This window comes from Chenopodium album, chromosome 11 (assembly GCF_948465745.1).
Source record: "Chenopodium album chromosome 11, dcCheAlbu1.1, whole genome shotgun sequence".
NCBI classification, from domain to species: Eukaryota; Viridiplantae; Streptophyta; class Magnoliopsida; order Caryophyllales; family Amaranthaceae; genus Chenopodium; species Chenopodium album.
The window spans coordinates 1,131,414-1,158,085 of NC_137844.1; the positions used below are offsets into that span (position 1 = coordinate 1,131,414).

The 26,672-nt window shown below is 33.9% G+C and overlaps 3 protein-coding genes across 3 annotated transcripts; 1 reads left to right on the plus strand and 2 right to left on the minus strand.

Annotated features, from left to right (window-relative positions):
* The first annotated feature begins 1,291 nt into the window (after positions 1-1,291).
* Positions 1,292-5,450, plus strand: LOC145568141 (transcription initiation factor TFIID subunit 13-like). The gene is made up of 6 exons (XM_081627574.1): positions 1,292-1,445; positions 2,531-2,707; positions 2,787-2,824; positions 3,938-3,997; positions 4,064-4,138; positions 5,025-5,450. The coding sequence occupies exons 2-6, from the start codon at positions 2,605-2,607 to the stop codon at positions 5,133-5,135; spliced, it is 387 nt and encodes a 128-aa protein (XP_081483700.1). The 5' UTR covers positions 1,292-1,445; positions 2,531-2,604; the 3' UTR covers positions 5,136-5,450.
* Positions 5,451-9,426: 3,976 nt separating this feature from the next.
* LOC145567098 (phospholipase A1 PLIP2, chloroplastic-like) lies at positions 9,427-14,141 on the minus strand. The gene is made up of 5 exons (XM_081626324.1): positions 13,195-14,141; positions 11,438-11,962; positions 11,280-11,339; positions 10,713-11,129; positions 9,427-10,345 (listed from the first exon to the last, which is right to left on the minus strand). The coding sequence occupies exons 1-5, from the start codon at positions 13,858-13,860 to the stop codon at positions 9,767-9,769; spliced, it is 2,247 nt and encodes a 748-aa protein (XP_081482450.1). The 5' UTR covers positions 13,861-14,141; the 3' UTR covers positions 9,427-9,766.
* Positions 14,142-19,734: 5,593 nt separating this feature from the next.
* Positions 19,735-26,102, minus strand: LOC145568142 (dnaJ protein ERDJ3B-like). The gene is made up of 10 exons (XM_081627575.1): positions 25,790-26,102; positions 25,551-25,699; positions 25,134-25,263; positions 23,724-23,835; positions 22,551-22,667; positions 22,286-22,372; positions 21,071-21,130; positions 20,829-20,906; positions 20,387-20,458; positions 19,735-19,987 (listed from the first exon to the last, which is right to left on the minus strand). The coding sequence occupies exons 1-10, from the start codon at positions 25,870-25,872 to the stop codon at positions 19,829-19,831; spliced, it is 1,047 nt and encodes a 348-aa protein (XP_081483701.1). The 5' UTR covers positions 25,873-26,102; the 3' UTR covers positions 19,735-19,828.
* Between the last annotated feature and the right edge of the window lie 570 nt (positions 26,103-26,672).

Sequence of the window (26,672 nt, forward strand, 5' to 3'; positions counted from 1 at the left end):
AAAATAAAAAAAAAATTGCTTCACTTGATAGGAGCTTTTCTATAAAAAAAAAAAAAAAAAAAAAATTGAATTGAAAATCAATAACGACCCTTGCTTTCAATTTTTTTTTTAATTTTCACTTTATTGTTGTGGTGTTGCTTTGGAGTATCTTCAAAGTAATTTGGGGAAATTTAAATTATTAGTAATTTAAAAGTTTGATCAAAATGGAATTGTAACATTTGGGATGGATGGAGTATATGATTGATAATAACACTGTCTCAATTGGTTTCTTGAGTTAGAATGATTGGGGAGATTGTCTATGATTATGAAGAGAAGTATAGAGAATTTGATGCACTGAAATGAGAAAGTTGATATCCCAATTCACCAAATTTGGAGTTTAAGAGGGTAATAGATTTCAAATGAAGTGTAATAATCTTTTGAATTTTTGAATTGATGAATCGATTCTACTTTAGAGCTTAAAATGAAAATTCACTTTCAACAACTTAAATGGCTTTTCGGACTGTTGTAGGGTCCATGAAAAATATCCCGATTAATATTTTTACAAAGTCTGAAAAAGTAAAAAAAAAAGTTGTCCTAATTAAAGGATATATTTCACACTTTTGGACAAACTTCGAAGGTCTCAAAATCCAGTGTTGAAAAAGTTCAAGAAGGTAGGAAATGTATCATGGGATCACATATGTTGTTTGGTACCATGTATGATCATTTTAGTTGGTCACAAAACGACTCGCAGTGGCCTTAAGCTGTTTAAGGAGGTCGTGTAAATAAATGGCTATGTTGATAGTGTAAAGGCAAAGTAAATGGTTTTAAGTCTTCCAATCATCCAAATGACTTCCCAACGTGTCGTGGGGTCCATAGGAAGAACCACCATCACTAATCTTTTTGGGTAAGAAAGTCCAAAATTGTCCAAAATTAAAGATAAATAGCTATAACAAATTCAATTTGGAAGTTTAAACCTAGTGACAAAAATCCCCGAGATTGTAGGGGATAGATATTAGTATATTACTATAGACTTAGTAAGAGCCTGTTCTCTTCAACTTAATTTCAGTTCAGTTCAGCTCTAATCAGTTTCAGTTCCTAATTTCTTTCTCTCATAAACAATTCATTTAAGCTGTATTTAGTTCAGTTCAGCTCCAATCAATTCAGCTCAATTCAGTAAATCAGAACAAACCCTTAAGTCATATAAATCCCATGGTGTTGTTTTAGTTAACGAAGGGAGGTGTTGTAGCTATTAGCTAATGGGTAAACTGGTAATTTAAAGACAAATGAAGGTAAATGGGCAAGTGAAAATTGTAAATACCCAAAAGCGTTGCAATTCTTCTTCTTCGCTCTCTCTCTTTGGCACACTCAATTCTCCACCGTCGCACCGTCGCACACCTCGCCTCACCACCGTCTTACGCTCGGAAAGACCATCCAAACGCCGCCTTCCATCACCAATTGCCGCCTAGGTACCACCAATTCTTCTCCCCTTTTCTTGACTATTTCTGGTTGTTATTTCTTGCATTGGCTTTAGAATTTAGAACAACCCTTTTCGAAATTTTGAATTTTGATGATTTTATGATTGATTCTAAGTGATTTAATTCAGTTTATTTGGGGAATTTTGAGTTATTTAAAATTGTGGTGAATGATCTTAGGGTTTAAGTGTATACAGTATACTGCATTATCTATTTGGCTTGATTATAACAAGCTTTGCGATACCAAATTGTGAATTGTAATGTACAATTATCATGCTATTATTAGTGATTTAAGATTTATGATTATCCTCTAATTTGGGGTTATTTAAGTATAAATTTCTTGTTGTTTTCGAGTAATTGGGTTCGGGTGAACTCATGTTGAGTATCCAAAAATAAGTCAGCTTTATTACCAGGCATAGTTGCACAATGAGTTTGATATGATTGGGTAAGGTCATTTCTAGGTAATCTCAGTATGCTATATAATTGAGTGTTTGATGTATTGGGTTTTAGATGGATTGAATCAATTGTGCTGGGTCTAATTTATCCTTTGAAAGTATAATTATGAAGTTTCCAATTAATATATGAGGAAACCAAGGCTTATGAATTTCATGTTTCGGTCAACTCGTATCTAGTATCCAATACCAAAGTCAGCTTATTATCAGGCATAGTCGGACTTTGAGTAAGATTTGATTGGGTAAGCTCAGGATTAGGTAATCGCAGGAAGTCAAGATGCTATATAATTGAGTGTTTGATGGATTGGGTTCTAGATGGATCGAATCAATGGTGCTAGGTCTAATTTTACCCTTTAAAGTATATTATCTGTGGTTTCTTATCGATCTGAGGAATCCAAGGCTTATGCATATTCTCGGCTTTGCATATCTTTGTTATGAACTTGGACTTACTCAGCTACTATATGCATATCTTGGTTCTTAAACTTGGACTTTAGTAAATCATGCACATTACCAAAAGAGCCATTTTTTGTAATGACATCCATAGGGGCTAAATCGGCATTTTGTACAAGAATTAAGGTGAGATGTTTGTTTTAACAAGTCTGTATATATGCTGTTTGTCTTAACCAGGGAAAAAAGAGAATTTTGGGCATTTGCAGCCTGATCTTAGCAAGAAGAGAGTGTAGAATTACTACGAAGAAATCATGAGTGGAGGAGGTGCAGGAGGTTCCTCCAAACAGAAAGTTGAATCTTCAAGTAAATCTGATACTTCTTTCAAGCGTAAGCGAGGTGTTTTCCAGAAAGAATGTGAGTATCTACACCTTTTTTGCCCCCTCTTTTTTTTGTAAAAAGATTTGACAATAAATAATGGATATTTTCGTTGCAGTGCAGCACATGATGTATGGTTATGGAGATGATCAGAATGTGAGTTTCTTCCCACTTTCAATTTTTACTTATAGTTTTCTATTCCTTCTTTTGAGTGATTGAGGTTTTTCTATCAACTTCTTGGTTCAAACTAGTTTGTTTATGTTGGTGCCCTTAGTGGGTTAGCGTGATTTGACCTTTTGTAAATTGATTTTTGTTTCTTTTTATGTTTTAGTAATTTTGATCAATGACTGTTGTCTAATTATTGTTGGGTGTTGCTTTTGTGAATAAGAACCAAGCAAGTGTATTTAATTCAACTACCTTTTTCTTTTGAGATATGTTCTTATTAAATTCTTGTATGAAGAAGTGATTTCATTGGTGAGTTGTTGAAGTATGACTTTGGTTGAATTACACTTGATGTTTCTTAGGAAGAATTTGGTTTTGTTTGATAAGTCTTAAAACTGCAAGGAGTACTTTTTGTTGAATATGTGCTCCTGTTAGTCTATATCTTGGCAGGAAAGGGTTTTCTGTTGTTTCCCTGCTCCAATGAAATTGGCTTTCAATTTGGGTAAGTGTAGGGTAGTTGTTTTGCTCATGTAAGTGATATAACTTCACTGTGGATCTAAGAGAGAGAGGGGATGTAAAGTGCTTGTCTTGTATAGCTTCCCAAACAAAATGGATGTTTATATATGCTTACAGAGAAGTCAATTAATGCTTTGCAAAATAAGAGTTTTCATGTTAATATTTCCTCTTTTTCTTGATTGATACCTTGGATGGGTGGGGGTTTATGTGTGGACAACTGGAGATGTCTCATAAGAATGAAATCTCAAATACATATTGGAGAAGGCAAACGAGTGACAAATTGGTGATTTCCAGAAACTTTACTTTCCAGACCCTCTGCTTTATGGTGTTTTGGTTTTCCTTGTCTGCCCCTGGTAATGCTAACAAGTATGCATGATGAATCACTGAGTTTTTTTTATTTTAATGTTTATTTCAATGGTTTAGGCCTTAGAGAAGGGAGGGGGGTCATTATGGTCATTTTTGGAGGTGTAAAATGTGTCAATTGTTATGTTATCAGAGCTAACTTGTTTACATCTATATTCATTTATTCAAGGTAGATAGATTGTACTTTTGCTATTTGTATCTTATTAAGATTGGGTGTTGTATATTCAGCCACTTCCGGAGTCTGTGGCCCTTGTCGAGGACATTGTTGTGGAGTATGTTACAGATCTGGTAAGTCCTAAATCTGCCCTGAAAACTCAGTTTACTCTTCAGGTTCTCACCAGCTGTATGCTTTAGACTCACAAGGCCCAAGATGTGGCTTCAAAGAGGGGGAGGCTGATGATAGAAGACTTTCTGTTTATCATTCGTAAGGTAAACTCTTAAAGACTTTACTGAATATTGCTGTGCTTTTTCATGGTTATCTATTTTGGATATTGTAGCTTATGGATTAAGTCGTGTAACATGTTAAAATTTAGTATGATTTCGAAGGATCAAACTTAATGAATGTTATTGCGGTTTCCTAAAATTTTGTTTACTATTGGCAAGTAAAATAACTAAACCATCATCTTTTATCCAATCTGGCTTGATTTTAGAGACGATGTAGTATTTTAGTGGTTTGTTTATAATTCGTAAATTCAGCTGGAAATATGGCATGTCTTGTAATATACTTATGAAATAGAAGGATATACTGGCTGTCATTATAGATTTGTTGGTTTCATGATATGCTGTGATTGTTGCTTGTTATCTTGATTAGCTTCATGGTCTTTAAGGTCCCTGTTGTTCAATTGTGAGAAGATACTTGCAGCCGGTTGTTCTGCTCTTCTGTATGTTTGATGTTAGTTCATAGGATACTCAATCTGAGCCCCTTGGCTACTGGGCTTAACCAGTCCAAGTGGGTGGGTCTTGGGCCAAATCTGTAAAGATTGGACCATGAACTGGCCCTGTCTGCTTGCTAGTTGCTTTATGGATCATTCCTGGTTCCCCACCTACCAGCCCAGTCCACCAAGTGAACCGGCCCACTGATTATATGTATTGACATCCAGCATGAATCTCAATAAATCTGCATGACCAAACATTGCCTATTGCATTGACCTTGTGTCGATTTGTCATTCAAGTTTGGCTCTAACATTGCCTGTATACCCAATATCTTAGAATCAACTTGTCTTTAAAGGCTTAAACAGTTAAATCACATTGGTTAAACATGCTAATATGTGTTGCATAAGGCTAACTTTGTATCTGTTTATTTATTGAAATTCAGGACTACCCAAAATTGAATCGTGCCACAGAACTACTTGCTATGAACGAGGAGCTCAAACAAGCTAGGAAGGCTTTTGATATGGATGAAGAAAAGCTGGTTTCAGGTGACTGATGCACATGGCCCCTTTTATGGATTTGAAAACTTCCAAAGTTTTATGACAGAAAGAAGAGTTGAGGATGGTTCGTAAAAACAGACAAATCGAAGCACATTACGGAATAGAATGAACGAGCTTAATGACAAGTTACTTGTAAAACCCAGTCAGTTAACACTGCATTTGTAGATTTTAATAATAACTGAGAAGGATGCTAAATACTGCAGGTTCATTTATTTAATCTATCTTATCTCATACTGTATCTACAGTGTAGGCTTGGTGTCGATTTCATAATTCTGCTAGGTTTTGGCATGGAGATTAAAACAAATTTATTATCCCTGGGACTTGGTATTGTCTGTCATTCGACCATTTGAGCATTTGATGTAATTTCTAAGAATATCCAAGTCTTTGGTAACTTGTTTACATGATCATGGGCTTTGCTTGTGGCATGGCTTTCATTGACCCGTTTTAAGCACAACCTATTTGAGCTCTAGGCCTATTGGCAAAAGATGTGGGCTTGCATGGCCCATTATGTTCATATTTTTTAGTATTTGTTTGGTTGATATGGGAAACGGAGATTCTTAGAAAGCATGAGAAGTAGTTGACAATTGATCTCGCAACCTTCCTCAAGGTTGTGACTTGTGAGATCTAATCCTTCCACCGTATCAAATAAATACTACTTGATACCAATTGACTATTTAGGTGGTCTATATTTACGTATATGACACGTAAAATAGATCCAAATTACACGAGGAAATTATGCAAAAGGGATATGAGGGACCTTGTACCTGCATTAACTCCTTTGTTGTTTAGCTGGGGGCTACATATGACACTCAAAATACAATTCAAGTTATATAACTCGTCAAAGTTTTAGCTTTGTTGTCTTACTCTCTATAGTGTGTTTTCCGCGTATACTTCTTTAGTTTGAAACCCAGCTAAGCTTTGAATTTGGATGAGAAAATCTGAATGTGCATGTTTCAATGGGACAAAACAAATTATATCTAGTGTCTCCAACTTGGAGTAGGCTTTGCATTATTCATAGACAGTCTAAGTCTCTAAGAGTATACACAATGGTTAACCACAATCATTGTGGTTATCATCTATTTTATTCATTTCTCTATCTTTCACTTTATATATAACCACTTTTTATAACCAATGTATCTCAATTGTTGCCCATAAATTTTATTCAATAAGTAGAGAATCTTACAAAAGTGGGTGAATATTTATTCAATAACCATGTTACAATAACCTGGTTAAATATTCAATAACCATGTTACAATAACCTGGTTAAAACTTTAACCAGGTTATTGTTTTATCTCTCCTTCTTTTTCTCTCTCTACAATTGTTTATAATATTTTTACACTCTCTCACCTAATAACCACCCTAAATGGTTAACGACTGGCTATGCTCTAAGACTTGTCACATGAAGTACATCGTATCGATTATCGATTAGACGATTACCTATTGCTGTATATTTTATAAATTGTTGTCATATTATTTGAGATGCATGCTCCTAAGTGCACCTAATAATTTACTAGTCTTTCTAAATTCGAGTTGAAAACTACGAGTTACTATAATAATTGGAATATGTAATGCAATCATGTGACTAATTCCAGGCCTTACAATTTTTGTTAACATTGGAGCATAAAAATTCACGTACTAATGCACAATTTGAAATTAGTTGTATAAGTTGTTAAGATTAGCAAATCTTTATTTTTAACTTCTAAAACGCAAAATAACAAATTAATCCATAGATTTAGATCAAATACACCTAGAGAATTATGAAATGGGTAAAACAAAGTCACAAGAAAAGATCAAAACTAGTCATTTATTTTGTAAATCCTAGAATACTACAAATAATGTGTCATATGTTTGACCAAACCATGTAGAACTTTATAAGACTCTTCTCCAAAATACACCTGAATTAATGGGTAACCAAGTTGATAATATAGGACACCCAGAATAGTGAGCATGCCTTGTTGTATGGATAAGGTTACAATATACTCGTAAATTTAACAAAAAAGACCAAAAAACATGTTGAACAAGAGAATGTGTTCACCACTTTCTATTTTTTTGTCTCTCAGCAAAACCTAAGTTTTGGTTGGTCTCATATTCACTGAATTGTAGATTTGCAGGTGTCCAATTTGCTCTGACGTGGAATTCTTTCAACAATCGTAATCTTAATCCGACTTCATAATAATCCATTATCATTATTACCTCATCAAATAATATTTCATGGTAAAAACATGTGTTTTTTTGACGAAACCTCTTTGAAATTTAAAGATTCATTTTTTGGTTCATGGAATATTCATGTGATGCTATAACCATCAAATTTTATGTACTTCGTATAATATACCTTAAATTCATAAAATTATACAGAGTGTGTGATTTATTATGATGGAAATATAGTTAATTCTTGTCAAATTTCGTGAAAAAATGTTGATATTGAGCCTTTTATTTGTGGTGGTGGAGGACAACAACCAAATATTGGTTTATAATGATGGATGAATATGAAATAAAAGGGACGTGTGAGAGAAAATTAGCCATTGGAAGGACTTCAAATAGCATAAAAGCACCAATTGCTTGTTTCACTCAACTTCAACTACTCTTTAAGAACTTGATTGCATATAGTTCCAAAGAAGCTGTAATTTAGCAAAATATGACAAATTATAAATCAATGTAGCTTGCAAAAATATCCAATTAAAGATTAGTCCATATGATTATAATTTTCATAAAAGTCACTTTCATTATTTAACCATAATCAAGGTGAAAACAATTTTGACTATGTGTTTAATGGGGCCTAATTGACATTAGTCTATCAAGACAACTCATAATCCTTGACAAGGGGCATTTTTTGGTGTTTTAATTGTTCTAAGAGTTTTAAATTGACATTCCTAAATTTGTCAATGCCTTAAGAAACAAGCAAAAAATTGTTCCGCGTGGATTGTATAGATGAGTTTGAGTATGCACGTACATATACTTCGTATAAGCTTACAAGTTATTCATTCCTATTAATCACCATGCTTATGTTAGGATATACAAAATTTACAATTACCAGATCTTTCAATCGAATCATAAAAAGTTCATGCAAAAATTTAAATTCACTAACTCCAATTTAATACGGAATGAATATAAAAGGAAAATAAAGATTGGTATAGATTTAAGCAATACTCCAATTTCTATCCCAATTTCTTTGCTTATGTTTTGGTTTTTTCTAATTCACACGGAAGTTTAGGCAAATTATTTTTGGTTTATTACCGGTATTTATTTGTATATTCTTTTTGTAGAAAAAATATGAAAAATATTTATTATTACAAAAAATAAAAAAATAAAAAATAAAAAATTGAAGTGACATGAGGCTGACTATGATTATAATTGATTACTATCCTGTTTCTATAGGAAGATATATGTAAATTGTAATCCCTTCAATTTTGATACATGGATTTTGGAAGCAACTAAGCAAGAGGGGTCAGCTATGGTCCCAACCCAAATATGCTGACTATTCATCATGGTTTTGCTTAGGCTTTTGGATAGGCTCTAAGTTGACCTTTTTTGCCACTTCATTTCCAACTCTTCTGGACCCAATCAACTTTTACAATCTCTCTCCCTTTTCTTTTCTTCTTTTTTATTTTTTTTTATTTTTTTATTTTTACATTTTTTCTATTTTAAATTGTTACCAGAAATATAATTACACTGAAATTAATATTTAGTTGAGCTAATAATATAACACATGTATTTCATTGATAAAATTGTAAGCAGATGTATCAATTTTTGAGACAAATGTATAGTTTATCGTTGTATTTGGTATTTATTACTCCTTATACAACATATATACCATATAACATTTCTGTAACTCCTTTTGCAAATATTTCTATAACACGTACATCATAGCGGATGAAAGAGCCATATAAGAAGATAAAAATAAAAGTCACAATTTGAAATCGATCTCATTCATCATTGGACATAGAAACATTTAGCTAAGGTAGAAAGTAATTAAAGGTTCATCCGTGAAAATTTTGGCATGTAATTTTTGTTACTTTAAAACCCTTCAAAGGAAATCTTAGTGAAATTTCATGATTAACGTGCTTGAAAAAAACACCGTCCAAATCAACTAAAGTTGCTAATTATTGAAAGGAATTATATATGATCGTGATATTATTATAGGGACAGTTCATTTTAGACTAGCCATTCAATATAAATATAATTTTCAAAGTATCAACTATTTCAAAATAGGAGTTCTATACTAATTAAACAATATAAACAACATCATATTTAGAATACTAATATCATAAATCAAAAGATAACAAAAGATAACACCAAAAAAAAATCGTAACATTAAATAATTTGAAGTATATGATTATGACATTTTGTATAATGATTTTAGTAAAAATTCACATTTTTATGACTACAGTTCCATATGTTTACAACAATTACATCTTTAAGAAAGAAAATAAAAATAAAACTACAGTAATATGTCGGTTTTCGACATTTTCGTATTTAATCTAATGTGACAAGAATTGCCTAATGCTCTTCACGGATGAAAAATCATGCAGAGCTTCTAAATCTCAATGAATAAAGAATTTCCCAACTAATTTTGGGAGCCACCTTCTGTACATTTCATCCAAATGAATTATCAAACAGTTTTACCAAATTAACTGTAATTAATCACACTGTAGGCGCCGATTAGCAGCATTCTAGCAGGAAACAAGAGCACAACAAGCAAATGCATATGCTGTGATGCAACAAGCCTGCTAAACCGTTTCAACGACTCTCTCCCGGACTTTACAATCCCGGCAAACTTGAATTTTGCCTGACCTACATTAATCGGACCCAATGTGGTCCCCACGGTGATGCTTCTGTCGGCAACATGTGGTGTCACTAGAGGCCACCACACCTGACGACGTCGCTCCCTCTTGGCCTTCCTGATGCGGCTGAGCTCTAGGCGGATCACACCCCTTACACACTTCAGGTAGGAGTTCATGTCATGATCTCTTTGGATAGTACCGTCATTTCCATATGCTGCGCGGTCACTTAAGATCTCGAGTGGGTGGGGTATGTTTAAGAACGCGTTCTTTGCAGCCCGAAGTTTCTTTTCTCCCTCGATGGCATCACCAACCTTGTAAGTTAGAAGGTATAGACCACTTCCCGGAGGAAGTAGGTCATGCTGCGGAGAGAACTTTTCATCCGGCTGTAAAACCAACATCTCCCCCATGGGTGCATAGAGTAGCTTCTGCAATGAAAATGGTCACATATGTCAAAAAAGAATTAGAATAGATCTAAATGCTATGTACTCTTCCAAGTGATTAATCCGAATTCAAGCCATCAATACTTGGTACTCCCTTAGTGTCCCAAGAAGATCATAAAACATTCTAAATTGACAAAAAATGAAATATAGTTTAACAATTTCTTTCGTCCCAAATTCAAGCAATCAACGTTTGATACTCCCTCAGTCCCAAAATATGGTAAAAGTTTTAGTTTACAAAAGATGGGGGAATAATAAACACAAGAGACCTATTTCTTCAATTTTCAGAACATTACTAGTCCTAGGAAGGTTTTGCAACAAAGCACATTCAGTTACTCAGCAATGATGAAATTACCTGGTTATTAAGGCAAGGATGGTTGCGGAAGCTTCCATTGACGGCCTTGAGTAGTTGTGCAGCAGCCCTAGGGTAATTGCAAGAGAAAGCTCGGGGTACAATGTCACGGTGCATCACAATAGCCTGAATATGATTCTTGGGCAATCCAAGCTTGCGGAGCAGCTTATCCCCTCCACACATAACACCAGGAGAGCCAAACGTGATGACAGGAAGAAGCGAGGCATATGGAACCTCACCTCGCATCAGCAGCATGAGATTAATGAGCAGTGACAAGCTTCCACCAAGTGAATGTCCTGTGAAGCGGAATTTGGCACGACTGCCATGTGTTTTCATATAGGATTGAACCTCAGGCAGCATTTGCTGATACATGCCCTTTGCAGCTTCGTATATGCCTCTATGCACAAGCACATCTAGACCCTGTGAAAGACAACAGCACGATGCTTAATAATGGATTATTTTGCACAAAAAAACTCATCAAGCAAAAGTTATGTGATATAAATCAAGATATAATATTGGAACAGGGAACAGGGGAAGAAATCTCTCCCAACTGCGGAAATAAGCATTTACCTCAAATTGAACGGGTTCAAAGAGTAGATTAGCCTGCCAAGAAGCTAGCGTCTCAGACCCCTACACAGATATGATATAACAGTCCTTAATAAGTATCACATTGCCGCGAAGAAAAAATTAGAGCTGTAATGCACTGAGTTCAAAACAAATTAAATTACCTGAATGACAAAAAATCTAGTAGCACTCTTATCGTCATCACAAATGTACCACTCACACGGTGCAGAGCTTATTGAATTCAAATCATCGGCGACAGCCTGCTTAACTTCCTCTTTTGCAGCGACCACAGCAGTTACTGAATCTGTGGTGGCCATTAGAGAAGCCATATCTGAGTTAATGTCTCGATTTTCATCGTTTCCACTATCTTTGTTCAATGAGTTGCCATCCACTTTGTCCTTTGAGGACCGAGAAGAAAGCAAAGTTCTAGTACGAGAATGCAAAAATGAAGCAGCAGAGGCAGCAACCTGAAAAGCAGCTAATTCTCTCACTCGAGATTCTTCTTTCTTTTGATCATCACTTTGCTCTGCCTCCTCTTGACAGTTGTCCTTGCTTTCAGCTTCACCAGACAGTTGCTTGGCTTCAGAATTGGCTAACTGTTCTTTCTTTTCCGCCTCAGCTAACAATTCCCTCTTTTCGATTGAAGAAGTTACATAACGTAGACTATAGCGCTTCAAAAGATTTCTCGGCTACATTGGGAAAATGATAGCATTTTAATTTCCATTGCAGATGTATTGATAATAAAGTGTCCAAAAAAAGAACATTTTCCGTGCATACAGGCCATCATGATTCTTGTAACAGATATTTACTTCGAAAAAGATATGTATATTCCTTTGAAACCATTAACATGCTTAAGGAAAATCAACCATTTTACTATTTATAATAATAAACCCAAATTAATACTTGGACCACAACACCGAAACAATGTTTTAGTGACAAAATCAGCTAAATTAGCTGACCTCAAACTAATTCCAATGCTCCAGTTAAAGTCAATAATTGAATCTGTTGATAATATGATTCACATCCTAGAAGATATTTGAAGAATACATATATGATTGAATCAGGGAATATCTGATAAAGCGTCGACACCATTCGAATTACAGATTTGCCCTTAGCTTTATCCTAATTTCCCAATAGACCTAACAACTTGCAAGCAGTTGCAACTAGCAAAGTTGCAATCTACCAAACATTCCAGTTTCCTTCTTCCTAAACTTTCAAACAGACATAACAAATTTCAAATAGTTGCAACTTGCACTCAACCAAATATTCCAGATCAGAACAGCTTTTAATCTAAGAACTTCCACCAGCAAAAACAGCTCAACAAATATAAAGTACAAGTTAAATGGATAGTCTTCAAGAAATTGACCCTTTCATCGAAACAAATTTCCTCACTTAATTTCGGTAAGTTAGGTTACAGTCTTGAGAGACGAAGAACCTAATTGTTCTCGTGTACAACACTTTTTTAAAATTAATTGTACAGTTGTAATAGTAAAAAGCTAAACAAAGTTACTACGGAGTAGATTTTTTTTTTTTTTTTTTTTTTTTTGAAGCCACTACGGAGTAGATAGTTTAACCTGACTATGCATAAACAAAAGAGGTAGGCAATCTTCTAAATCATCTATTTCCTGTTCAAACATATCATCTTTATCTAAGGTGTAAAGGGAGTTGCAAGGACAGTAATATAGACGGGATTTGATCCGAGACCTTAAGGACCATCCCGAATACGTAACCAATTATGCTAATTGACAATATAACATCCACCTTTCAATAGTAAGGTACATAATGGAACACAAAACAATAATGTACTACCATTACCATTGAAAAAAAAAAAAAATCACCAAAAATACCAAAAGATCATAATAATAATAATAAATAACAAAATTTTAAAATTAACGTGCAAAATAAAATAAAAAAATCATACCTTGATGCTAGGAATACAGTAAGCCAAGCTCCCCAAATAAGACATTTGAGCATACAATTTAGCTTCACCCAAAGAAACCTTTTTTAACATCTTAGAAAATGAATTTCTATCAAATTCTACATTCTTTTCATCATCATCTTCATCACTATCACATGCTTTACACCCTTCATCCGAATTCGAACAAGAAGTGAAATTCCCATTTTGCCCTTCTTTCTCATTTTCTCTCTCCTCCACGTCACCCTTCCCTTGCTTCTCTGGAGAAGACCATAGAGACCTAACATGGAGGATCTTCAATACCCAATTACCATTTTGCCCTTCTAATTCAGAGGGCCCCAAAACACCACCACTACTACTACTTCTACTACTGCTTCCCACAACATCTTCTTCCTCCATTAAAACGGCGTCGTCCAAGGCAACACCTTTAGACCTCTGTTTTCTCTCTCCTCCAAAAAACAGAGATCTAAAAGGGTAATTAAAAGCTGCAAACTTTGAAGACGAAGATGAAGACGACGCCGTTTTATCGACTGATATTGCATTCGTCGCCGCCGTCGGTGACCGTCCGACGGAAGAAATTGATGGGCTGGGCCGAAACCCATCAAGCCCATTATTTAATGTGATTGTTGAGCCCAACCCATGAAGCCCAGATCTCACACAAAGACTATCCATTAAAGTTTCAATCTTTTTTTCACAACTTTTCTGGGTTTTTTCAGTTATTTAGTTTTTTTTGTTTCTGTTGAACAATAAATTAAAAAATAGATCAAACTTTTTTGATTTGTCGAATAATTTATAGGTAGAAAAATAGAAGACGAAGAAGAAGAAGGAAGAGAGAGAAAATTCGGGGAAAACGCGAAAAGGGCAGGTGGCTGAATTTGGTGCAAATACGTGTGATTTAATCTTTGTGTGTATGATTTTTTATGAGAGAGAAAAGGAAGAAGAAGAAAGAAGAAGTTTAAGAAATTTTGGGTAACCAAACAAAATAAAATGTACAAATACTTTACCTATCTAGTTGGGAAATCTGTTAATTGCCCTTTTCTACGTTCCCCATGTTTTTTTTTTCTGAATTTTTATTTTAAAAAATTGGTAAATTAAAAAAATACAAGTATAAAAAAGTGATAAAGAGTTCTAATGAAAGAAAAGGTCTTTTGTGAATTGAGATATTTTTGTTTGTTTGTGTGTGTGATTCGTGTATTGTGAAATACTCTCTACAAAAATGTTTAATCTACTACGTATATTAAAATGATTTTACTAGTATTTTTATACAAGTACGAAATTATAGTATATATCAGATTTACTCCCTCTATTTTTAAATACTCTACTTTTGTTTTGCGGCTGTTTTCAATTATATTTTATTACCTTTAGATTATCTCTCCTCCAATTTACCTCCACTAAACCCACTACCTCTATATTTTATTACTATCTTCAATTTCTTTTAGAACTCTGAGCATAGAAAAATGAAACAAATGTGTAAAAATGGAAGGAGTATTTTTTAATAAAGTAAGAAAAAGACGAAACATAATACATGGCGTATATGTATCTGACATAGAGAAGAGTTTGGAAAGCATATGACATATATATTATGTACGTTATGAATTGTATTCATACCTTAAAGTTGAGGAATTCATCCATGTAAATATATGTTTTCCGTTAAACTTTTAGCAATCCCCATTCTTACTATTAAGATGAAAAATTAATATATACTCGTATTTGTGTTCATCTCATGATTAGGCTTGATTACAGTTAATTCGTCATGCAAACAAATAATGAAATTGAACAAAGCTTGAGTGTTATTCAAATTACTATGTTTTGAACTCATTTTGTATAAGCTCATGTAAGTTTTTATACATACGAACATCTCATACAATTATAAGCTCATGTAAGATCAATTAAAACGGGTATAATACTCATTCAAGCTTAAATTCCACCAATGTTTAATTAAATAGGGTTATAAATGAATATTGCCGTCCTAGGCAACCCATGACATAAGTTGCAGGGTGTCAAGTACAAAGTACTTGGGACACGAATTGATGAAGTCTGCTGTACTCATCATTGCATAAATATTTGCATTTATTTCCTCCCTCTAAAGTTGTTTCAGGCAACTATGCCACCTCATTATTGGCTGAATAACTTCAATATAAATAAATTTCAACAGATAAAAACAAATACTGTATGATACAATTAACAGCAGAAATACTTGCGTGGACCTGGTTCACAATAATATTATTGTGGACCCGAGGTTTATACACACGCAACTGACATTATATTGAACGTAGTGACCTTTATTTTTAACATAGTAACCTTATTTTTAACATAGTAACCTTTATTAAAAGTTGCATAATGTTTAATACTATTGTGAACTTGAAGTACGACGTTATGACCCTTATTTTAACATAGTGACCTTTATTAAAAAAATTAACCTCTTATAGTCTATATATTACCAAAATGACTTTTATTTTCAACATAGTGACCTTTATTTTATTATAGTGACCTTTTTTTTTTATTAATAAAACAACCATAGTTTCTCTAACGTTAGTGGTCCACAATAAATTACTGTGAACCAGGTCCATTTAAGACTTTGTAAATTAACAGTCAGTTTACTTTATCATTTTATCCATTTTTATGTAAGCAAATAAAACAAATTTCTCTGTTTTTGTCCCCATTGTTGCAATGTTGTTCTTAAATAAATCAAAATTTTCAGCATTACGTATTTACCTGACTACGTGAGTCGTGAGCCCTTATTCTTTCTTTAAGTTAGAAATGTGCCGTTATTACAATTAATAATTTCTCTTACTCGTATTAGCTGGCCATATTATTACGGAGTACATTTTTTGATAAATTTTACGAGTAGTACTATATATAAGCTATAAAAATCAAATTAATTATAAATTACTCTTCCTTTATACAAAATAATCAAATTATAATTTGCTGACAATTCAACATTTAAGGCTTATATCGCACTAAAGAACTCAATTTATACCCAAGAGAAGGTATTGTGTCAATCCGAACTGACGAAATATTTCGTTAGTCCGGACTGACAAAATGCAGATTTTTGATATCCTCAATTGGCGGGATGATATCCTCTATTGAATGGATGGTATTCTCTATTGGTTGTATGATATCCTCTACAAATTGGATGATATCGTTTATTGGCTATATGATATTTTTTATGGGCTGGATGATATTTCGTCAGTCCGGATTGACAAAATGCAGATTTTTGATATCCTCAATTGGCGGGATAATATCCTCTATTGGATGGATGGTATCCTCTATTGGCTGGATGATATCCTTTATTGGTTATATGATATCCTTTATGGGTTGGATGATATTTCTACTAGCTAAATGATATCCTTTATTGGTTGGATGATATGCTCTACTAACTGGATTATATCCTTTATTGTCTATATGATATCCTTTATTGGCCGGATGATAATTCTACTGGTTGGATGATATCCTCTATTGGTTGGCTGATATCCTTTTATTGGCTATATGGTATCCTTTATTGGCTGCATGGTATTTCTACTAAATAGATGATATCCTCTACTGACTGAATGATATTTTCTATTGGCTATATGATATCAAGGCTTGATGATATCATATAGCCAATAGAGGATATCATCCAGCCATGATATCATATAACCAATAGAGGATATCATCCAGCCATGATATCATATAGTCAATAGAGGATATCATCCAGCCAATAAAGGATATCATAGACATAATTATAAACGATATCATATAGCTAATAGAGGATATCATCCAACCATGATATCATATAGCCAATAGAGGATATCATCCAGCCAATAAAGGATATCATAGACACAATTATAAACGATATCATATAGCTAATAGAGGATATCATCCAACCATGATATCATATAGCTAAAGGATATCATCCAACCAATGGATGATATGTATAACTTGTTTGAAGATATGTATAATTTGTTTGATAATATGTATAATAATGGTGGAACCTCCATTGAAGTGCTCGTACTAAGGTCATGGACATAACATAACTTGCTCGTTTCTCAACCAAAATACATGCATATGTTATCAAAATGCTCACAATTCAACATACAATCATATGGGAGAATCAATTTCAATAATTATACATCACATAAAAAAGCCCCAATTCGATTTTTGGGCATTTTTCAAGAAATCCGAGAATCTCAAGCTTTCTCTCTCTTCCGCCATGGATGACCTCGCTGCTCTCCTTCGCCGTAACCACCACCAACTTGTCATCGAGTGAAACCTTGTTCTTCATCGCAAGAAGATAACGGTAATCTGTTACTTTCTTGAGTCTCGACTGACGAAACATTAGGTGCGACTTGCCGCACCCAATACTTTGTGTATATCCAAAACCAACTCAGCTAAAATAAAATCAATAAAATTTTATGTCAACATTCAATAGATAACCAAAAATCAAGGGGGAGGTCAAGGCCCACTCTACTCCCCCTTGAATCGGCCCTGCATAAGAAGTGATAATTAAGAAAACCAACGAGATTAATGTCAAGATCTCATTCACATTCGATCACCAATACAATCATATATTTAATTGATAATGAAAGTAAAATAGAAGTTCATTTCTTATTTCGGTTCACAAAATAAAGTTGGCATGATTCTCAACTCCCAAGTCCCAAGTAGTTGGAGAGTAGGTGGGACCATTCTAAAGCATTCTTGTATGAAGAAAAGCAATTAACAAATCATGAATTAGTAGCCATTAATTTCGTTTAAGTGTTGGTTAATTAGACAAGTAGTTGGTTGGAGATAAGTAATTAATGTTTAAAAGCGTAACTAGTCGATAAGATTTCCTCTAATGGTATCAAACACATACTTTTGAATTACCCTCACTTGTAAATGTGATACTACGTTGTTTTGGACTATTATAATTTAGTACCTATTCTACCAAATAATAATTATGATGGGTGACTAACACATACGGAGTATATTATATCAAACGAAAGTCATTAATTTGTATCACTCATTATTATTATTGTTTAAGTTTTCAGGTCTTTCTAAGGTACTAAATATACTCCGTAGTATTTGTTGTATTGCTACTTCTTTGACCATAATTCATACTTACTATATATATATAGTTGGATTAGAAAGAGGCAATTGGATAACCTACAATTCTAACATCAAACTACTACTTCAAAACTTGTTGCTTTTTAGGACTTTGCTATATTCCCAGCTTTTGAAAATGAATAACTAATGGATTATTGCAAGCTAAAAAAACCCCAAATGGCCCTAATAAATCGAAAGTTTGTATTCATTATATAGAAATATAGAATTGACTATCGCACTATTTAAATACGGAGTACAAATTTTCTTTTCTTGTTTTTTATAAGTTGTGAAGAGTAGATCATCAATATGGTCATATAGACATATAGACGATATAGTACACACATCGAACATGATGCCTAGGGGAGGAGAACTAGACATAAAGCCAACTCATTAAAATTCATAAGCTGTTACAACATGCTTCTAGCTATTTAATGGTGATAAAGGGCAATAAATAGTAACAATAAATTATACTCCGTAGTATATGTATGATTTGTATGAATGTATGATGTATAATTTTGCAAAAAAGTTTCATGTCAATCATGTTTGATACAATTCTTCATAAAATACATACATGTATCTTCCCAAACACTTATTTCTAAGATAATAATCAAAATACTTAAGAGTAACAAAATTGACAAAGAGTTCATTAAACGAAGGCAGAAATTACTCTTTGTCAAAAAAAGAAAAAAAAAAGAAAAAAAAAAGAGTAACAAATTTTGCTTTAGTTTTCTCATTATGTCCTTGAATCATAGGAATTGAAGATGATAAATAACTTTCGTGCAAGATCCATTGTGTTTGTATCAGAATTACCCTAATGAGTTATGGTTGTTGCTTCTTTAGAGAAAAGGTTAAGAATAAAGATGACTACAAATGACCAACTATGTAACGAACGTTCAACCACCTTCGGTACTTCGTACTGTTTTTACCAAGGCAAACTATGTCCTGAATCGATAATCCGTGGTCGATTGTGGGTTTATGGTACAATTAAGGCTATTATCGTCAACCAAGGGGTTGGTATCCTTTAGGAAGCCTATTTGGCTAATTATAGGATTTTATTCACAAATTTGGTATAAGGCTATAGTGTGCTGTGTGGAAGAAAGGAGCAATGGGCCATGGGTTGGATCCTGCCACTCCTGCAGAGTTAGGCAGAAAGCCCAAGGATTGTCTACAAACCTATAGTCTACAAACCTATGTAAGAGTATACATGCTCATTTTGTTCGAAATTAGTTGTCACATGCTCATATTTATCCAACCTTTGATAATAGAGGTCTTGAAGACATGCCATATATATAATTTATAAATGTCCATCAAAGTCAAAAAACTATATAACACTATATTGATATTATAACAATCCTAAACCCAACAAAGGTATTTTTGTAACCTCAGCAGAAGCCCTTATAAATACAGGACATTTGCAAATTGCAGCACCTAATCTAATTCATAAAAATGAAGGATCAAGGACAAGTTAAAAAAAAAAAAAATAAGGCGCGGGAGCTAAGGTAAGAAGTTCACCATGTGTTCATGTTACAGTGGGCACATTAGAACATCCTTGAGCGAACAAAAATTTTACGACAATCTAACTAAGAATTTCTTTGATTTTGATCTTCTGTTCTTCTGTTAATGAAGTTGGAAACAAAACTTCAAAGGTGACATAGAGATCACCTTTCTTGTTGCTCAAATACAGTGGCATTCCTTCTCCTTTAAACTTCCTCACTTCCTTGGGCTTTGTAATACCCTGAACATCATTCAGGATTTGCCAGGTTAGTGCCTCGACAATCATAATAATATTTGGAAAAATTCAAATGATTCCGCTAATCAATTCACAACAGCTAAAAGTATTAATATTATTTCAATGCTATGGGTGAGTTTGATTTGTGCAGAAAATATGAAATACTGGTACTAACTTCCTCAAATATGTCACATTAGACTAGCACATGTAAGTATGGAGTATTACTAATAGGGAACCGAGCAGGGATTGTTGATTTGTGTAGCGAGTGACATAACTTTCTGGAATACAGTACTTTGACTAATGAAGAAAGTATAGGATTAGGTAATACAAAGTTACAATCTGATACTCGTTCAGTACGAGAAATCAAGAATAACTGAAGCAAAAACCAAGTTATTGAACTCTCACCTTTGAACTGATGTTTACCAAATGTTCATCAAGGTGTTTAATAGTCTTCTCAAATCCAACAAGAGCTTGAACCTGAAAATGCAAAGTAAAGAAACCATGAAATCAAAAAAGTGTGGGGTGGCAGGGTAAAAAAAATAGCACTACTAGTTTCAAAAAAATAACCCCTGTCCAAATGGGCCAAATGCGATATTAGGCCAGAACCACCAGATAATCACAGAGAAATATCAAGAGAGGGGAAGAAGAGAGAAGGAGAGAGGTGGCAGAATGAGAGGGATGGGTAAAAATTTTCCCAGTACTAAGTTACTAATAAGTTAATAGAGGGCATAGAGGATTAGAATTATTAGTTATAAATCCTCGACTGTTAATATACAATGAAACAAAATATCAGTCTAACTCCTTGCTAGACAATAATCTACATTCCATACAAAAAGGTAGTACTTACCAAAGTTATCGTAACAGTTGTTCGCAATTCATTCCCATCCCTGTTGAAAACATCATGGGGTGCTGTACGGATACGGAACTGCAGAACAGGATGTAACAATTAATATGTAGTTATGTATTATGGTAAACTACTCACTGAGAACTTCTTTAAAGATGATTCCCACTGCAAACATAGTACTTTTAATTGGAAGAATTAGAAAGAACTTGTTATCTAGAGTATCTTCAACAACATAAAAACTTTACCTTCAAATCCCCAGCTTCTCCGTCTATTTTGGGCTCACCATCTTCATAGAAAGATATTTCCTACAAAATATAAATGTACAAGATACAATTTGTTAGGAAGGATAATTCAACCTTCTAATAAATTAACAATTGACCACAGGGGTTGGGGGGGTGGGGAGTTTGGAATGAGGGGGAAGTGTCAATTATAAACCTTTCAGACAGGTAGGTCCAATCAATTTCATATTAGGTAATATGAAATTTAGATTAAGTTGTTAAGGATCACCTTTCGGTTCAAATCCAATTTTAAGTTATCCCCTAGTACCTTATATTTTGAAAAACTCTGGTTAATCCCACAATATAATGTTACAATTCCAAGTTGTGTCAACTCTAGATGTGTCTAATTGTTTGTTACAGTATAACTAATATATGCAAGCATGATCTATCCATTATCTTACATTGTTTAAAAGTATCATTTGTCCTTCACGGTTTCATCCCTCACACACCAAGAATGAAGGAAAAGAGGGAAACAATCCGGCAATATAGACCAGCTTATATATACAGCAATAATTATTAGGAAGGTGGTCCTTATTTTATGATTTTTTCGCAAGTAAGCTAATCCACCTTATTCAATCCTACCCTCAATATATTTCACATGAATTGATTTCTTATAATGGAGCCACTCAAGGAACCCAGGTGAGGGAACAAGTGCTTCACAAGAGTTTGAAAATGAATTGAGTTCAAAAGCAAGTCAAAATTATTTTCACTTGAATTTTTCCCTGCCACATCCTCTTTCTCTCCTTTGATACAAGTTTACCAAAATAACCTCTCTAGTAGTCTCAAACTAATCAGGTTTTTTTTAGTGGACTGTTACAGGACCAGCTAAGTAGATATATAGAATACTCAAAAGGGGCTTTGGCTCTGAGAAATTGAAATTTGATTCAACAACATGAGTCCATGGCCAAATACTCAAAGAAAAATGTGCAATATAGTCCATGATGTGTTGATGATATTCAAGCCAGCATTGTAAAACATCATTTGATGAAGGAAGTATGAGGATTACATTGCAGTTTCAATCAAAAGAGCCTTCCACAACATGCACGGTTCCCAATCCCAACCACCCAACAAAACTGCTTTTTACCATTGAATTATTTTAATTAAATGCATTCCACAAGAATGGTGCTCCCACAGTATGATGCATAAAAACTTGTTCACATTAATAAATCAATAAAACCTTACTTGTCCATCTTTCATCCCTTTCTCGATATCTACTGTCAAGGAGTAACCTTCACGCTCATACTTTACATTTGGGCACTTCTCACAGACCTGCAAACAGAGAGATGAGGCTATGTATTAATACGAAGTAATTGAAATAAATAAAATACACCGGAGTGTGTATAAACACATCAAACTTCAAATACGCTGGATCATTATCATAAGTATGAACATCCACTAAAAAAAAAGCCTCATAAAAGCAGTTCAAGGACATAAATAGCTGGTATACCTGCTCCGTTATCTGCTGGTACATTCCTGGACCTATTTGGCGATGATAGACCTCATTACGACAGTTGCAGTCTCTTTTTCCTGAAGCTGGCTTTATAACATTTTTCTCCCTCCACACCTGGAATAAATTAGATAATTAAATCAATTAATGATCATCCCATTTTGAATAATACTGATCAAACTCTCTTGTCTAGATTACAGAAATATCACTTCTCAAGTCACCTGCAGGCATCCACTGCAAATGCATGGCAATGTCATTTATTTTAGAAAAAATTGAGATGGGACATGCTCTGAATATGTATTACTCCGTAGAACATAAGAGCAAATATGTAACAGCATGCCTAAGGCTGCTGGGATGATCTTTAGTTCTTTACAGCTTTGCTACAGTGCCTTGCAAAGCTTCAGGCACAGGAGGCAACTCACTTATCTTAAAACTAATTTATTCTCTGTATGACAGGGTATCATGAAATTTAGAGGTTCCCAACATCAGTAATTTGTACAGCACTACGTATACCATGTCACTGTGTGTCTAATCTACAATAAAGAGAATTTACAGGAACGACTATATTACTAGTAAGTAATAAAATATACGTTGTATGTGAGACTTGCTTCAGGTAGAGGTGTGCCTAAGCCTCTAGAATTATGCTCAGGCTCTAAGTATTTCATTAAGATTCATCCATTTGCTTTATGTTGTCTTATTAGGATAGATGATAAAGTATTGTACTCGTATAAAAATGGAAACCAATAGAATGTAAGTCCATACAAAAAGGAGGGCTAGAGCTGAAGAAAAGGGTATTGTCATTACAAATTAAATAGCTTCATCCAAGAGAAGGGCACATGAAACCACAATGGAAGGCCAACAATGCATAATGGGATCATCAGAAATACAACCTTGAACAAAAAAAAGAAAATGAAAGAGAGCAAAACCTTCATGCTCTTCCACTAAGTTTAATCCACAACTGCTGACAGTCATTGAAAATTAACAATTTATAGCATGACTCATGTTTTTTGACATTTCCTAGTAGGAATAAGGGTTGTCTCTTTATATTCATTTTTTCTATACAGTAACGTGACTGGCTCTTTCTCAATTCATGCAGCAATCAAGACTTCATAAGTTTATATATAACTAAGTTTATATATAGCATTATTGTTTCAGATAAATATACCATCCTACCTTCATTGTGCCTCCCATGTACAGATCTTCCAATGATGCTTCTAATTCTACAATCACGTCATCCCCTTTCAATACTTTCTCTTCTTCCTCTTCCATACCTCCTCCAAAGAATCTAGAAGTACCAAAATTAGAAAGATTAGCTAACAGTAGATCGCACGGAAATGTATTAACATAACTAAGTGCAGATAGTTATGGCAGACATAAAAAATGAATCAATGAATAAATAATCCCAAAGCAAATAAATATGAGCTTTGCTGACAACAACCACAACCCTCGACAGTTCTCATTATAGCAGGGTTTTATGTAAGTGAAACAAAAAAGTGCCAAACTCTAGCTGGTTTTGCAATTATTGACTTGCTACCAAATGAGAAAAACCTTGACTAATTTAATTTCCAGAAAAGAAAACATTAACAAGGTTATTTCATATCTATTATAAAATCCAAAAATGAGAAGAGGAAACACCAACAAGAGTAAAAGGGACAAAATGCACATATGTTTTACAGAAGTGCTACAGTTCGGTATTTTATGGATTATCACACTTCTTCACTGATCATTGGAGAAGGGGGAGGGGAGTTGAAGGAAAAAGCCTACTGTGATCATAAAGAACAGTAATCTTAAACCTTCCTTTAATAAGATGCAATTTATAATTACTCATTGCAATGGTTCAAGCTAGCAATAAGCTGTTTTTGGTAAAAACCAGTCTTTACAATTTCAGTCTGATGATATATTGATATCAACCATTTTCATTAGTTTCATTTTGTCAAAAGTAACCAATCTACACAAATCACATTGCTTCTTTTTTGATTAAAAATAATAGTTTCTTCATCCTAGTTTTCCTTCGTTTCCTCTTCCTTCTAGAGATCTAACTTGTACTAACAGAATTATAGCCTGATAAGATGACAGTTGACCGGTTCATATATTATGGAAATTCACTCCCCAATCACCCATATACTTCGTTCTGACTTGTAAGACTAACAAAATGGTCTAAATCAACTATATAGCTCTCCTTCTCTTCTTCTCTTCCTATTCCTTCAAAATTTCCAAATTACAAAGTTCACGTACCCAATATGTTGCACTGCACACTCACAAGTTTTCCAATACTAAGGAAAGTTTAATTGTAAACAACACAATCCAAAGTTCATCTATCATTGTCAACAGTCAAGACCCCTTTCTCTCCGATTTGTTAGCCAACAACCTATAACGTAATTCTCAGCTTTAAAACTACTCAATCCAATTGTCCAAATCACAAAATCAAAGTTGTTCTCAGCAACACATATTTTTTATTCCCATAACGGATTAACAAGTAAACCAACTTCAAGTCACTATGAAATTAGAATACAACATTAACATATAAATAATTAAATAAATTTCTGGATGGGAGTGTCTAGGGGAAAAGGAGTGTCAACTTACTGGCTGAATATGTCCTGGAATCCTCCTCCGCCACCACCTCGGCCGCCACTAGCAGCATGTTGTTTTAAACCCTCCTCACCATATCTATCATAAATATTCCTCTTCTCACTATCAGTCAAAACTTCATAAGCTGCCAAAAACAATCATATCTTAGAAATCAATTCCATAATCAAACACCTACTTGTTTATCCTCCAACAATATAAAATAATGCAAATACTCCATAACTAATACAGATTTGAACAATATAACTACATTTTAATCCTTAATTGTTCAAATCATCTAATTTGACCTTGAATTGAATAATGATCATAATTTGGCGCTTGAATGATTAATAATAACGATTTTATATCAAATTTGATCACATTTTAAGCTCAAATCAGTTCAAAACAATCCGATCAAAAATCGAATGTGATTACCATTGTTAATTTCTGCAAATTTCTTGTTTGCCTCTTCATTGCCTTGATTCTTATCAGGATGATACTTCAACGCAAGCTTCCTGTAAGCTCGTTTGATCTGATCTTCTGAAGCTCCTTTTGGCACTTGTAATACATCATAATAACTCTTCCTAAAATTCACAAAAATTAACAAAATAATCAGCTCTTCGATCATTCATATTATTCAAAAAATAATTAGAGGAGAGAGAAAATGAGCATACGCTGCAATGGCGAAGACAGTGTAAGATAAAATGCAAGCGAGAAACAACAAATTCAAACTCAGCGTTGTACTCCGAGTCGCCATTGATTTGCAGAGGAGAGATTCGTGATCTCTCCGCTTCGATTTTCAGATTTTCTAGGGTTTTGATTAGGAAATTTCTAGATTTTTACAAATGACGATTGAAAAATCGATTAAAATTTCTCAACCTTCTCTGAAAATCGGAAGAACAATCAACAAAATTTGGGAAATTGGATTTGATTGGCTCTATTGTTGTGTGAGCGATAGTGCGAGTGTAATTTCGGAGTGTTTGTTTTTGTTAAAAAAAAAAAGAGAGAGAGAGAGAATGTCAATATTCAACTGGGTATTCTAACCGACGTGTTCTTCATTGAATTCGACCAATCAGGGTGCAGTTTTTGTTGTTGCTGTCCAATTGAATGATGCCATGTGGATGTTCGTTAACTTTTGGTATTGCCGTGTTAAAAGGAGGCATTACTTTGGTTTTCTGTATTTTGGTTTTTTGTTTTTTAAAAGTATATGATAAACTTATATGTCTCATAATAAATCAAAATTTATATAAACTTATTAAAATCATGATAATTTTGAAAACTGACAACAGAAAAGTGAAAACACTTTTTTCTTGTTTCCTGTTTTTGGTTTTTCGTTTTCAAAAAAATTGAAAACTGAAAACCAAAAATGATGTCAAACAAGCCCTTACAAATTAAGCGACATTTTTGGAATGAAGGACTAAGGTTTACCCACCCCAACTCCACAAGTCACCGTTTGAGAGTAGAGGCCTAGTCATCTAGATGGGGAGGTAAGGAAATCCCCCTACTTCTAGGTTCTAAGTATTTTGTAGTTAGTGGGGCTCGAACTTGACATAACTA